General features: G+C 38.8%; 1 protein-coding gene across 1 annotated transcript in view; it reads left to right on the top strand.

Annotated features, from left to right (window-relative positions):
• Positions 1–8,281: 8,281 nt before the first annotated feature.
• Prx4 (Peroxiredoxin 4) overlaps positions 8,282–21,092 on the top strand; it is a 53,418-nt gene continuing 40,607 nt past the window's right edge. Inside the window, exon 1 of the mRNA XM_076196881.1 lies at positions 8,282–8,577. Within this exon, the coding sequence (XP_076052996.1) occupies positions 8,421–8,577 (157 nt within the window). The 5' untranslated portion in view covers positions 8,282–8,420. The remainder of the gene's footprint in view (positions 8,578–21,092) is intronic.

Here is a 21,092-nt window from a genome sequence, read left to right as displayed (position 1 = left end):
AAAGGATTACAAAGGCGGAGCATGCCGACAGGAGAACTTTTGATCCATATCTAGGTCGGATGCGAAAAAAAAATCATATTAATAATAAAACAATAAATAAAAACTATAATAATGTAAATAACAAATAAAATACATAAATAAATGCATAGGTATAGTTAAATAATAAACAAACAGGTAAATAGTAAATAATAATAAATTGACATATAACTAATAATAAATGAAAATCAGACAGACAAATGATAACAAAACAAAAGCAAATAATATAAGATAAATTATAATCATTCCAGCATCTTACTTAGGTATTTATCTAACTGGTTCTTAAAGCTTTGAACTGAACTACATTGCACTACCTGTGCAGGAAGTTTATTCCATTCATTTACTACACGGTTGGCAAAGTTGTTTCTACCTACTTCCAAATTGAATCTATTTCCGGATAGTTTAAGACCATTGTTTCTTGTCTGATTCTCATTCAATGTGAAAATTTTGTCACTTTTGATGTTGTCAATTCCCTTTAAAATCTTAAAGACCTGTATCAAGTCACCTCTGAGTCTACGCTTTTTTTAGGGAAAACAGATTCATTTATTTTTGATATTTGGAATCAGTTTTGTGGTTCGCCGTTGTACTTTTTCCAGTCTGTCAATGTCTTAATGAGATTCGGTGACCATACAGAAACAGCATATTCCAAATGTGGATGAACTAACGATTTATATAGCTTGTTAATGAGTGATGGACTTTTGAAATCAAAAGATCGCGCAATCAATCCCAGAATCTTATTTGCTTTGTCAGAGGCTGAAATACATTGCTTGGATGATTTGAGGTCGTTACTGATAATTACGCCGAGATCTTTTTCACTATCCACTTTTGTTAACGAATTACCAAATAACTTGTAATCGTACTTACTGTTATTTTTACCTATGTGCATTACCTTGCATTTACTTGTGTTAAATTTCATTAGCCACTTTTCAGATCATTGCTGTAATTGATCTAAATCTTCTTGAATATCTAATTGATTTCAGTGATCATTTGCCACTCCGCACAGTTTTGTATCATCAGCAAATTTGGAAACAGTAGATTTTAGTCCATGGTCTATATCATTTATATATACTATGAATAGAAGTGGCCCAAGAACGGAACCCTGAGGAACTCCACTTGCAACACTTTTCCATCCAGAAGTTTTTCCATTTAAAACAACTCTCTGTTTTCGACCATTCAACCAATTACTAGTCCAACCTAATAGGCTACCACTTATTCCATGCAAAGCTAATTTAGTAAGTAGTCTTTCGTGTGGGACGGTATCAAAAGCTTTTGCAAAGTCTAGATATAACTGTGTTGTAGAATTCGAGTAAGTTAGTCACGCAAGAACGTTTCCGTCTGAAACCATGCTGGCTATCATTTATCAAACGGTTACTTTCTAAATGATGTTCGATAGCATCTCTGATGATAGTTTCCATTATTTTTCCTACGATTGAAGTCAAACTTATAGGCCTATAGTTATTTGGTTTCTTTTTGTCACCTTTTTTGAATATGGGAGTAACATTAGCTAGCTTCCATTCTCTTGGGACATCTCCGGATATGATGGATTTCTTGAAAATAATTTCTAATGGAACAACAATCTCATTTTTTATTTCCTAAGATTCTTGGATGCCAACCGTCAGGCCCTGGTGTTTTATTAACTTTGAGTTTGTCTATACACCTTTTAATTTTTTCTTTTGTTATATTTACCGTAGTGAGTAAGTTTACCCCAGACTTTTCACAGGTTTCTGTTTGGAATTCACTTTGAGGTGTTTCGTTTACGAATACCGAGCTAAAATAATTGTTTAAGATATTACACATTCCTTCATTTGAATATTCAAGTTGACCGTCAGCAGATAATAGTGGACCAATGTGATTCCTAACAACCTTTTTATCTCTAATGTAACTATAGAATTCTTTGGGATTCTCTTTGGATTTATCAGCGATGTTCATTTCGTACTGTCGTTTTCTTTTTCTTATTGTCTTTTTTAAATCTCTCTGTATTGATACATAAGTTTCATAGTCATTAGATGCACCCGAGCACTTATATTTCTTATAAGCCTGTCTCTTTTTAGCAATACTTTTTTCAGTTTCTTTGTCGAGCCACTTTGGGCGAGCCTGATTTGGGGGACGTCTGTCCTTAAAAGGAATGTAAGTTTGAATCATCTTAGTGAGCGTATTTTGAAATATTTCCCACATCTGATCTACAGGTCTTTCGTTTAATTTTGCCTCCCAATCTGTAAGCTGAAGCTCCTGACGTAGTCCTATGAACTGAGCTTTACTGAAATCAGGTATTTTAGAAACACAAGTATCTATTCTAAAATTGTTTAGGAGTTTGAATCTAACTAAGTTGTGATCGCTATTTGCAACAGATTCACCGACTTCTACATCAGTTACCATGCTTTCGCGGCTAGTAATCAAAAGATCGAGTAAGTTTCCATATCTTGTGGGCTCTTTTACATGCTGAATTAAGTAATTGTCACCAAGAAAATCAATCAAGCGACTACCTATATGGCCATGTTCAAGGGTCATCCAATCAATGTCAGTAAAATTGAAATCACCCATTATCAATAAATCCCGGTTGCAGAAACTAGACAGTTCTTGAAATAACAGTTGGTCGTCTGCTAATGATAATGTCTTTGGCCTATATATTACACCTATATTCATTTTTTGTCCATTTGTTTGGGTTAACTCAACCCACAAACTATCATATGCATCCTGTTTCACTTTCTCTAAAACACAAGCATGAACATTGTTTTTAACGTACAATAGAACACCCCCACCTTTCTTGTGGTTTCTATCCTGATGAAAGTATTTAAATCCCGCAATATTAAATTCACCTTCGAACTCTGTACCATTTAACCATGTCTCAGTTATTCCTATCATATCGGGTTTTTCGCTTTTGACATACGCCTGTATTTCTTGAAATTTGTTCCTAATACTGCGAGCATTAAAGTACATGATATTTTTTCCTCCACTATAATTACATCCCATCGTGATCTTTTGTCTTCCACTGACATTACATCCTATCTTGATATTTTGGCCTTCATTGACATTCTGTCCGGTATCCCTTCCCAAAATTATATTTTGTCCTTCACTGACATTATATCCTACCGTGATATTTTCTCCTCCATTATCATTACATCCTATCGTGATATTTTGTTCTCCACTATCATTACTTCCCATCGTGATCTTTTGTCCTCCACTCTCATTACATCCCATTGCGACATTTTGTCCTATGACATTACATCCTAATGTGACATTTCGTCCTCTAGCGACATTACATCCTATAATGATATTTTGGCCTTCATTGACATTCTGTCCGGTACCCTTCCTAAAATTATATTTTGTCCTTTACTGACATTATATACTACCGTGATATTTTCTCCTCTATTATCATTACATCCTACCGTGATATTTTCTCCTCTGTTATCATTACATCCTATCGTATTATTATGTTCTCCACTATCACTGACATTATATCCTACCGTGATATTTTCTCCTCCGTTATCATTACATCCTATCCTGATATTTTGTTCTCCACTATCATTACTTTCCATCGTGATCTTTTGTCCTCCACTGTCATTATATCCCATTGCAACATTTTGTCCTATGACATTACATCCTAATGTGACATTTCGTCCTCTAGAGACATTACATCCTATCATGATATTTTGGCCTTCATTGACATTCTGTCCGGTATCCCTTCCCAAAATTATATTTTGTCCTTCACTGACATTATATCCTATCGTGATATTTTCTCTATTATCATTACATCCTATCGTGATATTTTGTTCTCCACTATCATTACTTCCCATCGTGATCTTTTGTCCTCCACTCTCATTACATCCCATTGCGACATTTTGCCCTATGACATTACATCCTAATGTGACATTTCGTCCTCTAGCGACATTATATCCTAAAATTATATTTTGTCCTATATTGGCACATTGTTCTACATTAATGTTATACTCTACACTGTTTTCCCAAGTACATTCTATTTCCCTTTCCCTTTGGGCTTCTACCCTAAGGGTAGCGACTGTAATTGGTTGAGGCGTGCTACCTAACCACGCTACCCAGCAATGACGGCAAGACGAACAGCAGCAGCTGACAGGAGAAGACGTCGTGATTCCCGCGCATATTTAGTATCGTGCTTGTAAGCTGTAGCGAGGCTTCAAGTAGCCTTTCGAGGGTTGACAAGCGACCCGAGGTGCCTCCTACAGCCCAGTATTGTTTTTGTAGTGATTCTGCGTAAATAGAAACATAAATAAACTTGGCGTTTTCGTCGCCTTGGGAACTCAGCAAGGAGACGAGGTAACGGGCAGCTGGGCGAAGCTCAAGAAAATTACCGTCGCGTCTGTCAATGATGCGCCGAACCCACGGATCCTCAATCGAGTGACGACCTCCAGTCTCTGGGGAGGTTTGTTACAATACGCGCGCGCGCGCGCGCACACACACACACACACACACACACACACACACACACACACTGGAGCAAAGAAGAGAGAGAGGTGACCTATTGACCATCTACAGAATCATGAAAGGCACAGATACTTGATAGAGAGAACTTACTTAACTGGGACAAAAGAAACACAAGAGGACATGGTAAGAAAATAAATAAACATAGCTATAGAAGAGAACTGAAAAAAAACAGTTTTCCACATAGAGTTTTGGACACTTGGAACAAACTGGATAATGAAACAGTATGCGCAAAAACCATTCATGAGTTTAAAAACAAACTAGACACTGCGAGATACAATGGCGGGACAACACGAGCATAGCTCCCCTTCCCGCAAAATACAACTAGGTAAATACAACTAGGTAAATACAACTAGGTAAATACAACTAGGTACATACAACTAGGTACATACAACTAGGTAAATACAACTAGGTAAATACACACACACACACGGCTTGGTGGCGGATTGGTAAAGCACTGGCCTCACAAGCCGAAGAACCGGGGTTCGATTCCCCGGCCGGGCGGAGACAAGTTGGGTTTGTCTCCTTTCACGTGTAGCCCCTGTTCACCTAGCATCGAGTAGGTACGGGACGTTAGTCAAGGAGTTGTGACCTTGCTGTCCCGGTGTGTGGAGTGTGAGTTGTCTCAGACCTACCCAGAGATCTGCTAATAATGAGCTCTGAGCTCACTGCCGTAGGGTGGTGTCTGGCTGTCTCGAAAAGAGGCTACATCAGATCCGAGGTGAATACACACACACACACACACACACAGGGGCGTTAGTCAAGGAGTTGTGACCTTGCTGTCCCGGTGTGTGGTGTGTGAGTGGTCTCAGACCTACCCAGAGATCGGCTAATAAGGAGCTCTGAGCTCACTGCCGTAGGGTGGTGTCTGGCTGTCTCGACAGAGACTGCAGCAGATCCGAGGTGAATACACACACACACACACACACACACACACACACACACACACACACACACACACACACACACACACACACACACACACACATATATATATATATATATATATATATATATATATATATATATATTTTTTTTTTCCTCTTTACATTTTGCCTATAGCACCGGTAGGCATGTAGGGTAGGTTAGTGCTTCCTTCGTTCGTGATGCAGGCAGGATTTTTAAAGTGACGTTACAAAACTTGAGTTGTGACTATACACCATAGTAGGATGAAATTTATTAAGATTTAAGTCATAAAGGCGACTCGAACTTGGGACGTCACTACTACCTCACGAGTCTTTTACCGGTAATTCCGGTAAAATACCGGTAAGTCCGGTAAAATACCGGTAATTCCGGTAATTCCGGTAACGGCATTGTTGTTTACCAGTAATTCCGGTTCTGAAATTAGCGGTATTTGCCCAGCACTACTGACGCGTATTTCAGACTTGGACATACCATCGTTTCGATGTGGGTTTTTTTCATCCTCTCTTCGTCCACATAGTGGATCGCCAGTTTAATCTTCTTATGCGTCTGTCAGGTGGCTGGTTGTCTTTTATCATGTAAACTGAATTCAAACCCTTTCTTTTGAGTATTAACTTCTTTGGAGACTTGGAGAAATATGTTAGGTGGATGATATCTCATATTGCCCATATGAATTGTAAATGCCAGTTGTGATTTTAAAAACTCAAAAAATAAGTTCCTTCAAGCATTTCAGTGGTTATCGACAATTTAAGTAAATAAAGAAAGAAAATAGAATAGAAGTGATAAATGTCACAATTTTTTAAATTGTGACACCCAGCTCGTTGTCTCCCTTCCCATTTTTCTCACGTCCGATTTCTCACCACTACGGCCCTTTATTCCCTATACTCGGGGGAATTTCCAGAGTCCTTAAGACTTCTAGTAGCTACATCCTGTCCTTTCTCCTCCTCATTATCCTCTTTATCTGTCATGTCATTTTTTGACAATCAATTTCAGTGCCTTAACGAAGGGAGAGACTTCTAATTATCTAGAAACACCCCCCCCTTTTTTATTTGTGTTCTCAGAGCCATGCTCAACGGTTTTCGCGCCCACACAAAGCGCTCAAACACACACACACCCCCTGCGCTCTGCCACATATTTGTTTAAGCTAGGCAATTAGAATAATTAGGATTGTGTCTAACCCGCTCGTGAACAGTGTCTACCTCAAGGAACAATTGCAACTGTGTCACCTCCCACATGAACATTATTCGTAGTACCCTTCACAACTAGGGACGGAGACATAGAACTATTGGCAACGTCGGAAGCCGGCTAGCGAGCATCACGACCTGACATGCCGTGAGACAGAGGTCAGTCTAGCGTGGGTTCTCAGAGAACATGAAGTAACTCCTACGCGGTCTCGGAAGATTCAGGTGCATTGGTCTCGCACAGTGGCTGCGATGATTCACTTCGTTAATACGAACTAGTTAAACGCTATCCAAAATTCAAGACCGATTGACCCCTAGTGTCAGGTGAACACGCGTAACTAAAACATAAGTGTCAAGGAACTCAGTGCTACGGCGTTCCGTGTTACCTGTGATCAGGATCTCATCGCCATCGTGTAGATTACCAGGATCATCGCATCAAGGTCGCGAGATGCAGATACATCCCCTTTCGGGACATCCAGACCGGAAGGACGTTAGCGGAATAGCGGAGAGACGCCTACCCAGCCGTCTTCAGTGCCCGCTCGGAGATACCAACCGTGACCAGGCAGTTCCCGCCCATCGCTACAAAGGCCTCATCCGAGGTGCGAAGCCGTGCTCGTCTGAACACACTCCCACCACCAACAGTAGATGCTAAGTTTAATTTATTTGATGTTACTGTAAGATGTTTAGTTGAAGCGCAGGGAGACAGAGTACGATAGGAACCATTAATTAACTTTTAGACCAACCTTTATAGACTATACTAACCATATTTGATATTTGAACAAGTTATCAATTAAAGTCACATTAGGAATTCTGGGTTTCATTACCCAAAGACGGTCATCTTTATGAGTTGTCCCCACACCCCTCTTTGATTTACGTACATACACGTTTGCTGTGAGGAAGCACTCGTGGTCCTGTGTGGTAATGCGAATCTCCTGGACTTCGGCTTCCCCACTGAGATTATCCTCCTCCTCCATTCTTCACTCCCTTGAGGTACGTATTTCCCCACGCCCCCTCAACCACCTCCTCCTCCTTCCACTGTCCAGGAAATTTGTAATAATAAATAAAAATAGAAAACAAGAAATGAAAAAGTTAACAAACAAGTTATCAAAGAACATGTACAAATAAACTCCAAAAATATTTTAGATTATCTTAATATTTAGCGCATCGTGACTAATAAATCTAAAATTTTAGATGGTAGATTATCAAATCAATGAATTATGCTATGTATCCGTGTTATCACATTATTTTACGTTGAATAATGTTATTGCCTACTTATGCGTTTTAGTTGGGTATATGTTATATGGGTTTGGTTTGACATGCATATTTGCTATTCCTCTAGCTTGTAATAATTGGATAAAGAAATCGGACATAATCTGGGAGGGTGTTACTTTATTTCATATTTTTCATTAAAGTAGCCATACCAGTTCAATGGCACTATCAACACTTTATACGAAAAGGTCAGAAGTAGAACAGTTTAAATAATTCTTACAAGATAGGCAACATTTCAGTCTAAATATCACATTGATTATATATAGTGCAAAATATTTTAAAAGTTGTTCATTTAAGGGATATGGAACATGTTCCAAGGGAATATTATAATTTCAAGTCAATTATGAGGAAATCGAACTCTGAACTGCTCGACCAATTGAGAGTAGCCAAGCAGGCTACTCTATTCTCATTGGTTGTTTACATGTTTGGATAGACATTGGAGTAAGGACGCAAGTTCAGAAGACAGCTGTGGGTGGCGGTAATCAGAAAAGGTGTACAAATCTAAGTCAGGGCTAGAAAGGTTTGAGAGGGAGTGACATTTCCTGCACATTCAGAAATATGATTACTACAAAGTTATTACCACTATTGGCATTTGTGTCTTGGGCAACAGCTGTTTTATCGGAAGAGCAATGCCACACATTTGCGGGAGGTGCCGTCTACCCGAACACAGAAGGGCCAGCATCAGGCCATAAACTTCAGTGGACAAAAGCAATGAGTGAGTTTGGGGGTAGTTTTACTGTAAAATTCTATTATATATTAATTATTTGCAGCATATATGCCGTGCAAGTTAAGTATAAAATTTATATTTTATTTTGGTAGTTGTATATTTAGTCCAATAATTGGAGGTGGTTGTGTGACAGGTTTTCACTAGAGAGGTATTTGTACAGTTAGAGCTACATATAGGATTGTAACTTTATGATATATTTCTTATGGAGAATGATATATTTCAGCACAATACAAGCATTTTGTATTAATGCTATGTATTTGTAATTGTGCCAGATTATTTATTCGTTAATCCCCTCCATTACAAATAAAAACTAGTAAACCTCAGTAATGCATCAGTATTATCAGAAAGAAAGCCAAAATGAAGCCATTCTATTACTTGAGTATATCTAATAGACAACTGTTACTATAGTGACAAATGGGATGTAGTTGTCTGACTCAAGAAGTTGAAAATAATATCTTTAAATTTAAAAACTTTCATAGTATCTCAAGTGCCACCTCTGTCAATAAGGCCAAAGTCACTGGGTGTAGGCTGTCAATTACGTCCACTGCTCTGGGTCAGAAGCAGTGTTGCAAGACACAGCACATCCACAGCAAGGCCGCTTCATAAATTCAGCTATCCCCCCTCTCCGTCCCCTCATGTAGAAAAGGAGACGACGGGGAGAAATTCCTTTGGGCTGCGTCAAATTTTTTAATACATACTTCCTCACCCCCCATCCCCCACCCACTCCCCCTCTTGCATCACAACATCATCCATATACAACCATTCTCCATTTACCCTTATCTTCTGTCCTCTCCCGTCCTGCCCCTTTCACCCCATTCATCCATCTCATCCTAGGACGCCCCCTCATATTCATAAAAACCACTCCCACCCATTCCATCCCCAACATCTTCACCCTCTTCCCTCCCTTTTATCTTGGCACCTCCTGGATGACGGGTCATCCCTGCATCTTGTCCACTGCCCTGGGTCAGAAGCAGTGTTGCAAGGCACAGCACATTTAAATCGGCAACCCCCCCCTCCTCCGTCCCCTCATGCAGAAAAAAAAGAAGACGGGAGAAATCCCTTTGGGCTGCGTCAATTTATTTCTCACACATACTCCCTCATGTATCCCAGCATCATCCTTACACAACCATTCTCAGTTCACCCCTGTCTTCTGTCCTCTCCTGTCCTTCCTCAAAACACATTCCCTGCCTTCCCAGTCCCTGTTTTACCCCATTCATCCATCTCATCCTAGGTTGCCCCCTCATGTTCACTCCTTCAACTTCTGCCTTCCACACTTCTTTTAATAGTCTTTCATCACTCATTCTTTCCATGTGTCCAAACCATCCCATTACTTTTTCATCAACCCTATATCCCAACTCCCTTTCCACTCGTGTTCTCACCTCGTTTCTCACTGTCCATCCTAGTAACCCCTATCACACTTCTCAGGCACTCCTCTCTTCCTCTCTTATGTTCCATGTTTCTGCCCTGTACAGTGCTGTTGGCACAATTACTCCTTCATACAATCTCCTCTTAGCATTCATTCCAAAATGTCTGTTTTTCACTACACTTTTTAATCCCCCAAGGCATTTATTCACTTCTCTCAATCTACATTCTACCTCCACCTCCACTCCTCCCTTTCCAGCCACATTTGCACCCAAGTATCTAAAACTACCACTTCCTCTAGCCTCTCTCCCTTAATACTCACTTCCAGTCTGCTGCCATTTTCTCCCCTTGTACATATCTTCACCTTACTTTTACCCACATTTACTTCAACTTGCTTCTTTCACACACCTTCCCAAACTCTGTCACTAACTTCCTCAATCCCCTCTGATCCTGCTACAAGGGCAGTAAACAACAACTGGCTTATCTCTCACTTTTCTCCATTTCCTTTAACCATCTCCAATCCCGGACCCACTACCTTTGTATTCACCTCTCGCACCACCCCATCCATGTACAAGTTGAACAGCCAGGGTGACATAACACCTCCCTGATGAAGTCCCACCTTCAACTCAAACCACTTTCTTTCCATTTCTAATCCTAACATGAGCTCTACTACACTTGTAAAAACTCTTGACTGCTCTTAAAAAGCTTTCCTCCTATCCCACATATCTGCAAAAACCTCCCACTGTGACATCCTGTCTACCCTGTCACAAGCCTTTTCCAGATCTATAAAAGCCCAAAAAACATCCTTACCATTTCCTATAGCTTTTTCCCATATCTGTCTATCTGCTATATTATGTAGGTGTGCACTTCAAAAAAAAAAAAAAAAAAAAAAAAAAATTAATATTCGAAATCACTCATTTTGAATTTGCACACCCCTGCCCCTAATAGTCTGGGAGTTCCATGTTGTTAGGGCTGGTTTGGTTAGGTTATATATATGAAGGACTATGAAGTATTATATGATTTATGTATAGGAAGAAATATGTTTGAATGTGTAGATTTTTAAGAGCATAAAATGGTAATTGGGGATGAGGTAGATGTAATAGTAATACAGAAGAACCCATAAACTGTGGCCACTGAAGCAATGGAATTTGGTAACCATGATTTTTTTTTTTCTTTTCTTTTCTTTTTCACACCTACTCAATATAGCAATAGAAAATAAAGCATTCATTTTGTAAATTATAATACATCACTGTAAGGTACATTTTTCTTGGATGTCTGTAACTAAAACCTTACTAAGAGCAAATAAACTAATGAACAATGGTGTGGCAATAGGTTTGAGACGCCGTATTGTCGTTTGTCCAGTCTCATCAGTGTCATTTTGATGATGGCATTGACATGTACTGGGTGTTCTCCCTCTCCAAGTGATGTTGCCACACTGTATATTTTTTAAACATTGCTACGGAGTTGAAATTCATGATTTTCTTCGAGCTGTGAAACTTCTCTACACCCTGCAGTCTGATTAAATGCCAAAACTGGCTGTCAGCATCACTGATGACAACAAATCTGATGCCCTCTAGAATTATATGAATGAATGTGTGATTTTTGAATAATTATTTTAGCTCGGTATTCGTAAACGAAACACCTCAAAGTGAACTCCAAACTGAAACCTGTGAAAAGTCTAGAGTAAACTTACTACAGTAAATATAACAAAAGAAAAAATTAAAAGGTATATAGAGAAACTCAAAATTAATAAAACACCAGGGCCTGACAGTTGGCATCCAAGAATATTAAAGGAAATGAAAAATGAGATTGTTGTTCCATTAGAAATTATTTTCAAGAAATCCATCATATCTGGAGATGTCCCAAGAGAATCAAAGCTAGCTAACGTTATTCCCATATTCAAAAAAGGTGACAAAAATAATCCAAATAACTATGGGCTTGTAAGTTTGACTTCAATTGTAGAAAAAATGATGGGAACTATCATCAGAGATGCTATCGAACATCATTTAGAATGTAACTGTTTGATAAATGATAGCCAGCATGGTTTGAGACGGAAACATTCTTGCATGACTAACTTGCTTGGATTCTACAATACAGTTATCTCGAATTATGACAAAAGAAACAATATAGATTTAATATATCTAGACTTTGCAAAAGCTTTTGATACCATCCCCCACAAAAGACTACTTACTAACTTAGCTTCACACGGAATAAGTGGTAGCCTATTATGTTGGACTAGTAATTGGTTGAATGATCAAAAACAGAGTTGTTTTAAATGGAAAAAATTCTGGATTGAAAAAGTTATGAGTGGAGTTCCTCAGGGTTCCGTTCTTGGGCCTCTTCTATTCATAGTATATATAATTGTTATAGACTACAGACTAAAATCTATTGTTTCCAAAACTATGCAGAATGGCAAATGATCACTTAAGCCAATTAGATATTCAAGAAAATTTAGATAAATTACAGCAATGGTCTGAAAAGTGGTTAATGAAATTTAACACGAGTAAATGCAAGGTAATGCACATAGGTAAAAATAATAGTAATTATAATTACAAGTAATTTGGAAATTTGTTAACAAAAGTGGATAGTGAAAAGGATCTTGGCATAATTATCAGTAACGATCTCAACTTATCTAAGTAGTGTATTTCAGCCTCTGAGAAAGGAAATAAGATTCTAGGACTGATTGCATGATTTTTTTTACTTCAAAAGTCCATCACTCATTAACAAGCTAAATAAATCGTTAGTTCATCCACTTTTGAAATATGCTGTTTCTGTATGGTTGCTGAATCTCATTAAAGACATTGACAGATTAGGAAAAGTACAACGGCGAGCCACAAAACCGATTCCAATTATAAAAAATAAATCATACAAAAATTGACTATATGAATCTATTTTCCTTAAAAGAGCATAGACTCAGAGGTGACTTGATACAGGTCTTTAAAGGGAATTGACAACATCAAAAGTGACAAAATTTTCACACTGAATGAGAATCAGACAAGAAACAATGGTCTCAAGCTGTCTGGAAATAGATTTAATTTGGAAGTAGGTAGAAATAACTTCATCAACCGTGTAGTTGATAAATGGAATAAACTTCCTGCAGAGGCAGTGCAATGTGGTTCAGTTCAAAGCTTTAAGAATCATTATATAAGCACCTAAGCAAGATGCTGTAATGACTACCATTTATTTTATACTATTTGTTTATAGGTTTTGTTATCATTTCTGTTTATTTGCTTGATTCTCATTTATTATTAGTTATACTGTATGTCAATTTATAATATTTACTATTTGTTTGTTTATTATTTAACTACACCTATGCATTTATTTGTTTTATTATTTTCATTATTGTAGTTTTCATTTATTCATTTGTTTATTTATTTATTATCATGATTTGATTTTTTTTTTTTTTTTTATCTGACCTAGATATGGACCAAAAGGTCTCTTGTCAGTATGCTCCACCTTTGTAACTACTAAATGCAGTTTAGACAAATTTATTATACTTTAATTTCTTATACCTCTGTATCTTTCAAAACAAAGGTGGCATCTCAAGCAGTCACTGCGGCTCTGTTTATTAGTGTATAGCTTTTAGCAACTTTTTCTGGTATTAATTTCTGCCAAGAAAAATGTATATTACATTAATATTTTCTATTGCTATAATCAATAGGTGGGCACTTCTAAAAATTTATCAGATCAATGTGAAAATTCCCACAAAAATGTGGCAAAACGGGCTCTTGGTGCTTCAGTTGTTTGTCTGCCTCACTTAGGGCCACATGACTGAACATTCTTTTAAATAATAACAATATTATATTAATACTGTACCAAGATTTAGGGCATGGTTGTGTGATCATGTGTTTATTTGGAGTTGCACTAATTACCAACAGCTGCCGATAGCTCCAGTGATATTGTTTTTTAGTTAATATTGGTATAAATAAACTATTTGTGCCATAGTTTATTGATTCTGTAATTTTCAAAGCATCTGGCCAGATCTATATTGAGATAATCAAGATGTGATACACTACTGACATCTCACTGCAGTCTTCAAGATGCCATGAACTGCCTTGTAGCTTGTTACCAGTCAAGTCAGCATATCCAGGGCATATTGGAAATCTTAATGCCTCAATATTGTTGTGATCACATGCTTTCAAACTTGCAGATGTGATGAAATATGGTACACCCACTCCTCGTTTAACGACCTACTCGGTTAACGACAACTCGGAGTAACGATGGGCTTTATGACAGACCAATATTCGTTTAACATAAATCTCCCGAAGTTACGACACCGTGTACGATAATTAAGTTGGCCGAGGCAAATTTGTATGATGTTATAAATGAACTTGTACGGTGGATATTAGCTGTGAGGTAAAGTGTTCTGAAGCTTAGGTCTACATTACCATCCTGCAAGCTGGAAAAACTACCTGGGGTACAATATATACCGGTAGTGGTAAATTTTTAGTTTCGACCATGGGCGCAATATAACAATAGAAAATTAATTATTAATTTTGTAAATTATAATGTATCAACGTAATATGCAATTTTGTGAGCGGAAATAAAAAAAAAAGGTGCTAAAACAAATTTCGTAAGTAACGAAGTCATGTTGGACGAATGGTACACCATGTTTGTTATGATAGATGCTGATGTCGAGGAAATGAAAGGATGATATATTCGCCTAACCTAAACTAAACTAACCTAACCTGTGTTTGATAAATCATTACCTGCAAATTAAATGTCATCTGGCTTGTCCTCATCATCGTCGTGAGAGATGTTGGCAGACAACAAGATGGCATCCCGAGCCTATGCTACCGACTTCGTTCATTAGCATATTTTCTTGTAGCATGGTATTTTTTACTTTCATTTCACCCACAAAATTGCATATTACGTTGATACATTTTAATTTACAAAATTGATAATTAATTTTCTATTGCTATATTGCGCCCATGGTCGAAACTAAAAAAAATACCCCGGTATTCAATATGGAATGTCAGCATATGTGGATTTGGTCATATACGGTAATTTCGGGAACATAACCACCGTAAATAAACAGTAAATAAAGCTTTAATGTACTGTATAAAAGAGGGAAAATACACGAAAATAAAGATACATGTATTGCTGGACATTGTACGTATATGTATACACTTTCGCTTAACGACGGCGCGCTGGTCCCAATTGTCGTCGTTAAACGAGGAGTAGTTGTATAATATAGGAAATATATATAGTGGTCATGATGGTAATTAAATGTAGTAACAGAACTGCCTCATAGCTCATGTTTTTATGGCAAGATTAAAATTTACCCATACAAGACAATGTATTTAAGTCCTAGTCCTACTACCACTCAGCATTCAAGATAGGCCCATCCTCAGACTTCCATTAGTCTTCCACAACGGCTCATGCTAATCACTAGGGTTGTGACAATATGCTTTAAGCATAAAGAATTATTCTTTATGCTTTTTGAATGTTAAAGCATATATGAATATTCTTTTTACATAAAGAATATTATATAAATATGCTTTTTAAGTAAAGCATATTCTCAATAAGGAAAAATATTCTCAGTCATGAAAATACCTTATTGCATTATTGGAACCTATCTAGAAGGCACTTTACATTCCAGATTTAACGGGCTGCCATTTTGCGTCTTACCACTTGCAAACATGCCTAAAATTGATAAAGCAAGACTACGAACAAAATTACTCTCTGATTATATAGATTTCGAAGATGTCAATGGAGTTATACAATGCAAGTTTTGTAGTTTAAAGGTGAGTAGTAAATGGTAGATTATTCGTATAACGTACGATTTTATCTCGTACCTAACCTAACATTTTCGCCAGTACACTATTACAGCACAGAAAATGAAATTGTTAAGACTATCTGGTGCAGCCTTTGTTTCAGCAGTATTATTAAAAAAGTCTTTGCCTCATTTTACCTAAATATGTCAACAAAAATACTGGATTTTGATGGGGGTGAAGATCCAAAAATTGACCCACTCTTGTTAACTCTTGAAAACTAAAAAGCACAGAGAAAATAAAGAGAAACATCAAGAGAATGATGTACATGATATTCAAGATGATATTCCTGAAGGAGAAGAAGTTCAAGAGCAGGAGGGTACATCCACGCAGAAAACATGTACCTTCAATAATGATCTCTGTAAAGCTTTATTATCAGCAGATATTCCTTTGAATAAATTGAGTTCTACACCATTCTGTGAATTTTTGGAAAAGTATAGGGGAAATAAAATACCAGATCAAAGTACTCTTAGAAAGTACCATGTCCAACACATCTATAACAGCACGATTAATTCCCTACGAAAGAAAGTCGCTGGTAAAAAACTGTGGGTGTCGTTAGACGAAACTACCGATGTAGAGCAGAGGTTTGTCGCTTGTTTTGTATTTGGTATATTGGGAGAAGAGGAAGAACGTAGCAAATGCTACCTCGGGAACATGAGAATGTTACAATCTGTCAACCATGCCACAATAACGGCATTTTTCAATGATTCGCTCAGAGTACTATGGCCTAACCAAATCCTTTATGACAATATTTTAATTGTCACAACTGATGCAGCTCCATACATGTCTAAAGCCATGCGTGGATTGCGTGTTTTATTTCCTAATATGGTGCACGTCACATGCCTAGCTCATGGACTGCACAGGATTGCAGAGTTAGTTCGATCCAATTATACAGATGTAAATCGGCTGATTAGCGCAGCAAAGAGCGTGTTCCTGAAAGCACCCCGAAGAGTCGAGAAATTCAGGGATATGTGCCCTGGAATACCTTTACCACCCTCGCCTGTAGTTACTAGATGGGGTACTTGGTTGGAAGCGGCACAATACCATTCCACTCATTTTCAAAAAGTGAGCAATGTTGTTATGTCTCTTGATGCAAATGAGGCTCAAAGCACAGTTGAATGTCAAGAGCTTCTGAATAATGCCGAAGTGAATACTAGCTTATCCTTTATATCAGCTAACTTTACAATGTTAGCTACAACTATTGAGAAGTTGGAAACACGAGGTCTCCCTCTGGAATCGGCAGTGCATTTGGTCGAAGAAGTTGAGGAACACCTTAGAAAATTGTATGATCAACAATATTTTTATAACTTGATGTCAATTTTAAAGAAAAATCAAGGGTTCTCAACTGTGAGAGAAATTAGCTCTATTTTATCTGGAAAACTGAAGGAGACTAAAAATGAATTCATCAAACAATCCTCCAGCTCTGATTTAACTGCATTTCTCTTCGCACCTGTTGTAACTTGTGATGCAGAAAGAGTTTTTTCAGTGTACAAAACTGTATTAGCTGACAACAGACGTAGATTTCTTTTTGACAATTTAAAACAGGTTATGATTATCAAATGTAATGAATGCTAGATTTGATTATTGTGAGAGTTGTTACTAGGATTTTGAGGTTATTTACTAGATAACAAGCTATCTAATTGAAATTGTTCTCAAAGATTTTTTCACAATTTGACATAGTACTTCATACCCTCCATAATATATAAATGTACGATAAATGAAAAATCTCAATTAGCCATATTACAAAGAAAATAGCTGCATATTATTGAGCATATAAAGCTAACCTTAAAGCATAATTTTTTTTAAATAGCATAAAGCATATTTAGAAAGCATAAAGAGCATATTTAAAAAGCATAAAGCATATTTAACATGCATAAAGCATAAAACATATGAGCATATTTCAAAAAGCATATTGTCACAACCCTACTAATTACTGTCTGGGCCATCCAGAGCTGTCCAGATGCCATCCAGCAGCGTCAGGACAAACAACATATAAATTAACATAATGCTTGTTTTTGTGGTGAAAATTATTTCTCTACATCATACATGTAGAAATAAGTAAAGAAATAAGTCTCTGCTGACAAGTGCTGATTCTTGCCACTACACCAACAAGTAACATATTTGGGCTGACAAGTATTCAAAATGACCGACAAACAGCATATATAATTTTCACCATAAAAACAAGCATTATGTTAATTTATATGCAGCTCTTTCGTCATTATGAGTTACTTGGTCCAAATATGTTACTCTTATGTGTGCAACTGAAACACAGGGGGGATGTTTGGAATCTTTATTGTCATGTCAAGTGTACATGGAGTGAACCACAATAGGAGAGCTACATGCTCCCAGTCAGACAGACGGGTATAGACTGACATGGGGGCAATGTCATATTCCTTGCGCAGAAGGAAAACAATGCCACGTTCTACATGTTAATGAGGGCCTTGTGCCCAAAGAGTCCCTGTAAACCTATGGTGCCCTGCTCGTATCAAACACCAGGGCCCCTTAGAACACTATAACACACCTCCCCACCCACTGTGGTGGAGGTGGAAGTGGGGGGATCCGTGCATGAGGACGGAAGGTCCTCCATCAAATGATGAGATGTGATGGGGTGGCATCTCCGGAGGCCAGTAGTCGCTCCTGTAGATGGCGGGGTGGCAAGGCGGGTTGGACGACACCAATCCTCGTCGGTAGAAAAGGCATTTTGGAGCTTCCAATGCGGAGAGATGGAGTTGGGCATAGCATGGTGGTTGAATCGAAGCCCAGAGGTCACGTAGGACAGCGGTTGACCATAGGCAGGGCATATCTGTGCTGTGGCCCTAGTCTTCAGAGCGTTACATTGGTGTCGGTTGCAGGCAATGAGTCGTCACCGTGAAGCACCAGTATTGCTGGTGACGGTGCTCCTGATGTGAGGAGGGGGATGAGCGGGCAATGGTCTGTCATCCATGAGAAGTGGGGCTATCCAAACGGATGTGGCCCAGGTGGCAGCAAGTGTCTTCAGTGGAAATGGTGTGTCGGGTTTCAGCATCCGTCGGAAACCGTGGGCCACACTGGACAAGGCAGAAGTGCCTGATATTTCAGTCCTGCATGCACACTGCGTCGGTGGTGGAGTTGAAGGGGATCCGTGTACGAGGACAACAGGTCCTCTACCGAGCAGAGAGGGCAGCCTGGTGCTTGAAAGGCACCAGCATGGGCAGCAGCGACGGAGCTCATGAAGTGCCTGGTATTTCAGCCTTGAGTGCACACTGCATTGGGGGCAGAATCGAAGGGGGTCTGTGCACAAAGACGGCAGGTCCTTCGCCGAGTGGAGAGGGCAGCCTGGTGCTAGAAGGGCACCAGCACGGGCGGCGGCGACAGAGCTTGCCTTACGGCAGGCGCAGATCCAAGGGGGGGGGGGGGCTGAAGCCCTCCCCAAATATATTCTTCCATGAATCATTGTAAGGATGTCATTTAATCGATTTTAGTACTTTCTGATGTTTTGCCAGGTCCGGGGGTTAAATAAACTGACATCATGTGTGCGGTATTTGGGCGGAATTGTGCTGTGTTTGGCATTTGTTTAATTCCATTTATCTGTTTTGTGCTGCGCGTGTTGTAGGGTTGCCAGGGTTGTGTCCCAGTTGTGCTGAAAAGGGATAGAAAGGAGATATACCACATTCGTTGGCCATTTAACATACCTGTATTGTCACCTATATGATTGTTTTGTGTTGTTGAAGCAATCAAGTTGAAGCAATCAATCAAGAAGTATCATCTGCAAACAGTAAGTATTCAGGAATACCACAGGCTTTATACGTTAATGTAAATAAAAAACAAAATAGGACCTAGAATACTACCTTGAGGTACCCCCATACTTACACCCATTAATCTCGATTTAAGACCGTTAAATAAGACAGCTTGATTACGATTAGATAAATATGACTGAAACATCTGAAGTTCAAAGTCTCTTATTCCGTACTCAGCCATTTTCATCAATAGAAAACTATGATCAACTGTGTCAAAAGCCTTTTTAATGTCTAGAAAAACTGCTGCACATATTTTTTATTAGATAGTCGAGTTGCAATATATTCATGTAAGAGAGCAACAGGCATATATGTTGAGTGGTTTTAACGGAATCCAAATTGATTATCGAAAATGATCCCATGGTACTCAAGGTAATCTACCAATTGCTCAAGAATAACCGTTTCAAGTACTTTAGACAATACCGGAAGGATCGAAATCGGACGAAAATTTGATACGTTTGATGTGGGCCCATCTTTATGGATCGGGTGAACTACAGCAATTTTTAGGACATTAGGAAAGCAACTGTTGAAAGCACAAAGTGATTAAATGCATGAGTAAATGAATTAATATTGAAATAGACTGTGTAATCAATGTATTTGCCCAAAAAAACAGGAGGTTGATGTTCGTGTGAGATCCCATGAACAATGCTGTGTGTTATTAATGTAATTTAGATACTTTTATTAACAGGTTCAGAAGTTCATACATGTTTTTGTTTGTATTTCTGTGTTTTAAAGCTACTATTATTTTTTATTACTTCCATGAGTCCATGTGCACTAACACTACACACGGATCCTGCAATAATTTCTCTCTATGCGAGAGTATACGCGTGCCAGTGCCTTATCACTGACTAGCACAAGCGTGTAACAATATAAAACGAATATACATTCTATTATATATGTCTTAAATACAGAAAAATCTGAAAAACATTATTAAGTTAAGTATACCTCAGACTTCTGATACATCAGACTACTCAGAGGAAGGAATTCAGGTTAGCCCCCCCCCCCCCAATTTTTATCCTGGATCCGCCACTGGGCAGGCATGATGATACCTTGTGGCTCCATTGTGTCAAGGTCTTCCTTGGCTTGAATCTGAAATGCGAACTATATCTGCCTGGCCATGTAGGCAGTGAGAGGTGTCGCATCTGCTTGCAGGTGGGTTCTCACGAGGGGGGGAGAACCATGGTCTTTCATAGGGGGATGGTGCTGGGGTCGCCCTTGGAGACCTGCACGTCACTAAAGTCCTCTAGGAAGTAGTTGCAAGTGGCGGCCGGTGAGCTGTCAATGAGCAATGTTAACTCTGTGCACCTGTTCGCGAACGTCATCGCCAGGACAGGCTCGGGGAAGTTGAGTGGAACTGGCCAAGCTGAAGGATAGGAGGGGCTTTCAGATTTCCCCATAAATCCGTATGGTGGCGTTGCGGACCCTGTCTCCGACGTTGAGGCAGTTCCCTTGTGGGGGGGGGGGGGGGCATGTGATGTATGTCGGCCACGTCGTCTGCGCCGAGAGTGGCAGCTAGTTCTTGATATTTCTGACATGCCTAGGTGCTGAGGGCCTATCCCCATGATTTACGCACCTGTGTAGGGCAGTGCATTAC

Source organism: Oratosquilla oratoria, chromosome 13 (assembly GCF_046742065.1).
Source record: "Oratosquilla oratoria isolate Oo_2021 chromosome 13, ASM4674206v1, whole genome shotgun sequence".
In the NCBI taxonomy this organism is placed as follows: domain Eukaryota; kingdom Metazoa; phylum Arthropoda; class Malacostraca; order Stomatopoda; family Squillidae; genus Oratosquilla; species Oratosquilla oratoria.
Note: the sequence above shows the minus strand (reverse complement) of the source record. Positions and strands in the feature narration are given on the sequence as shown.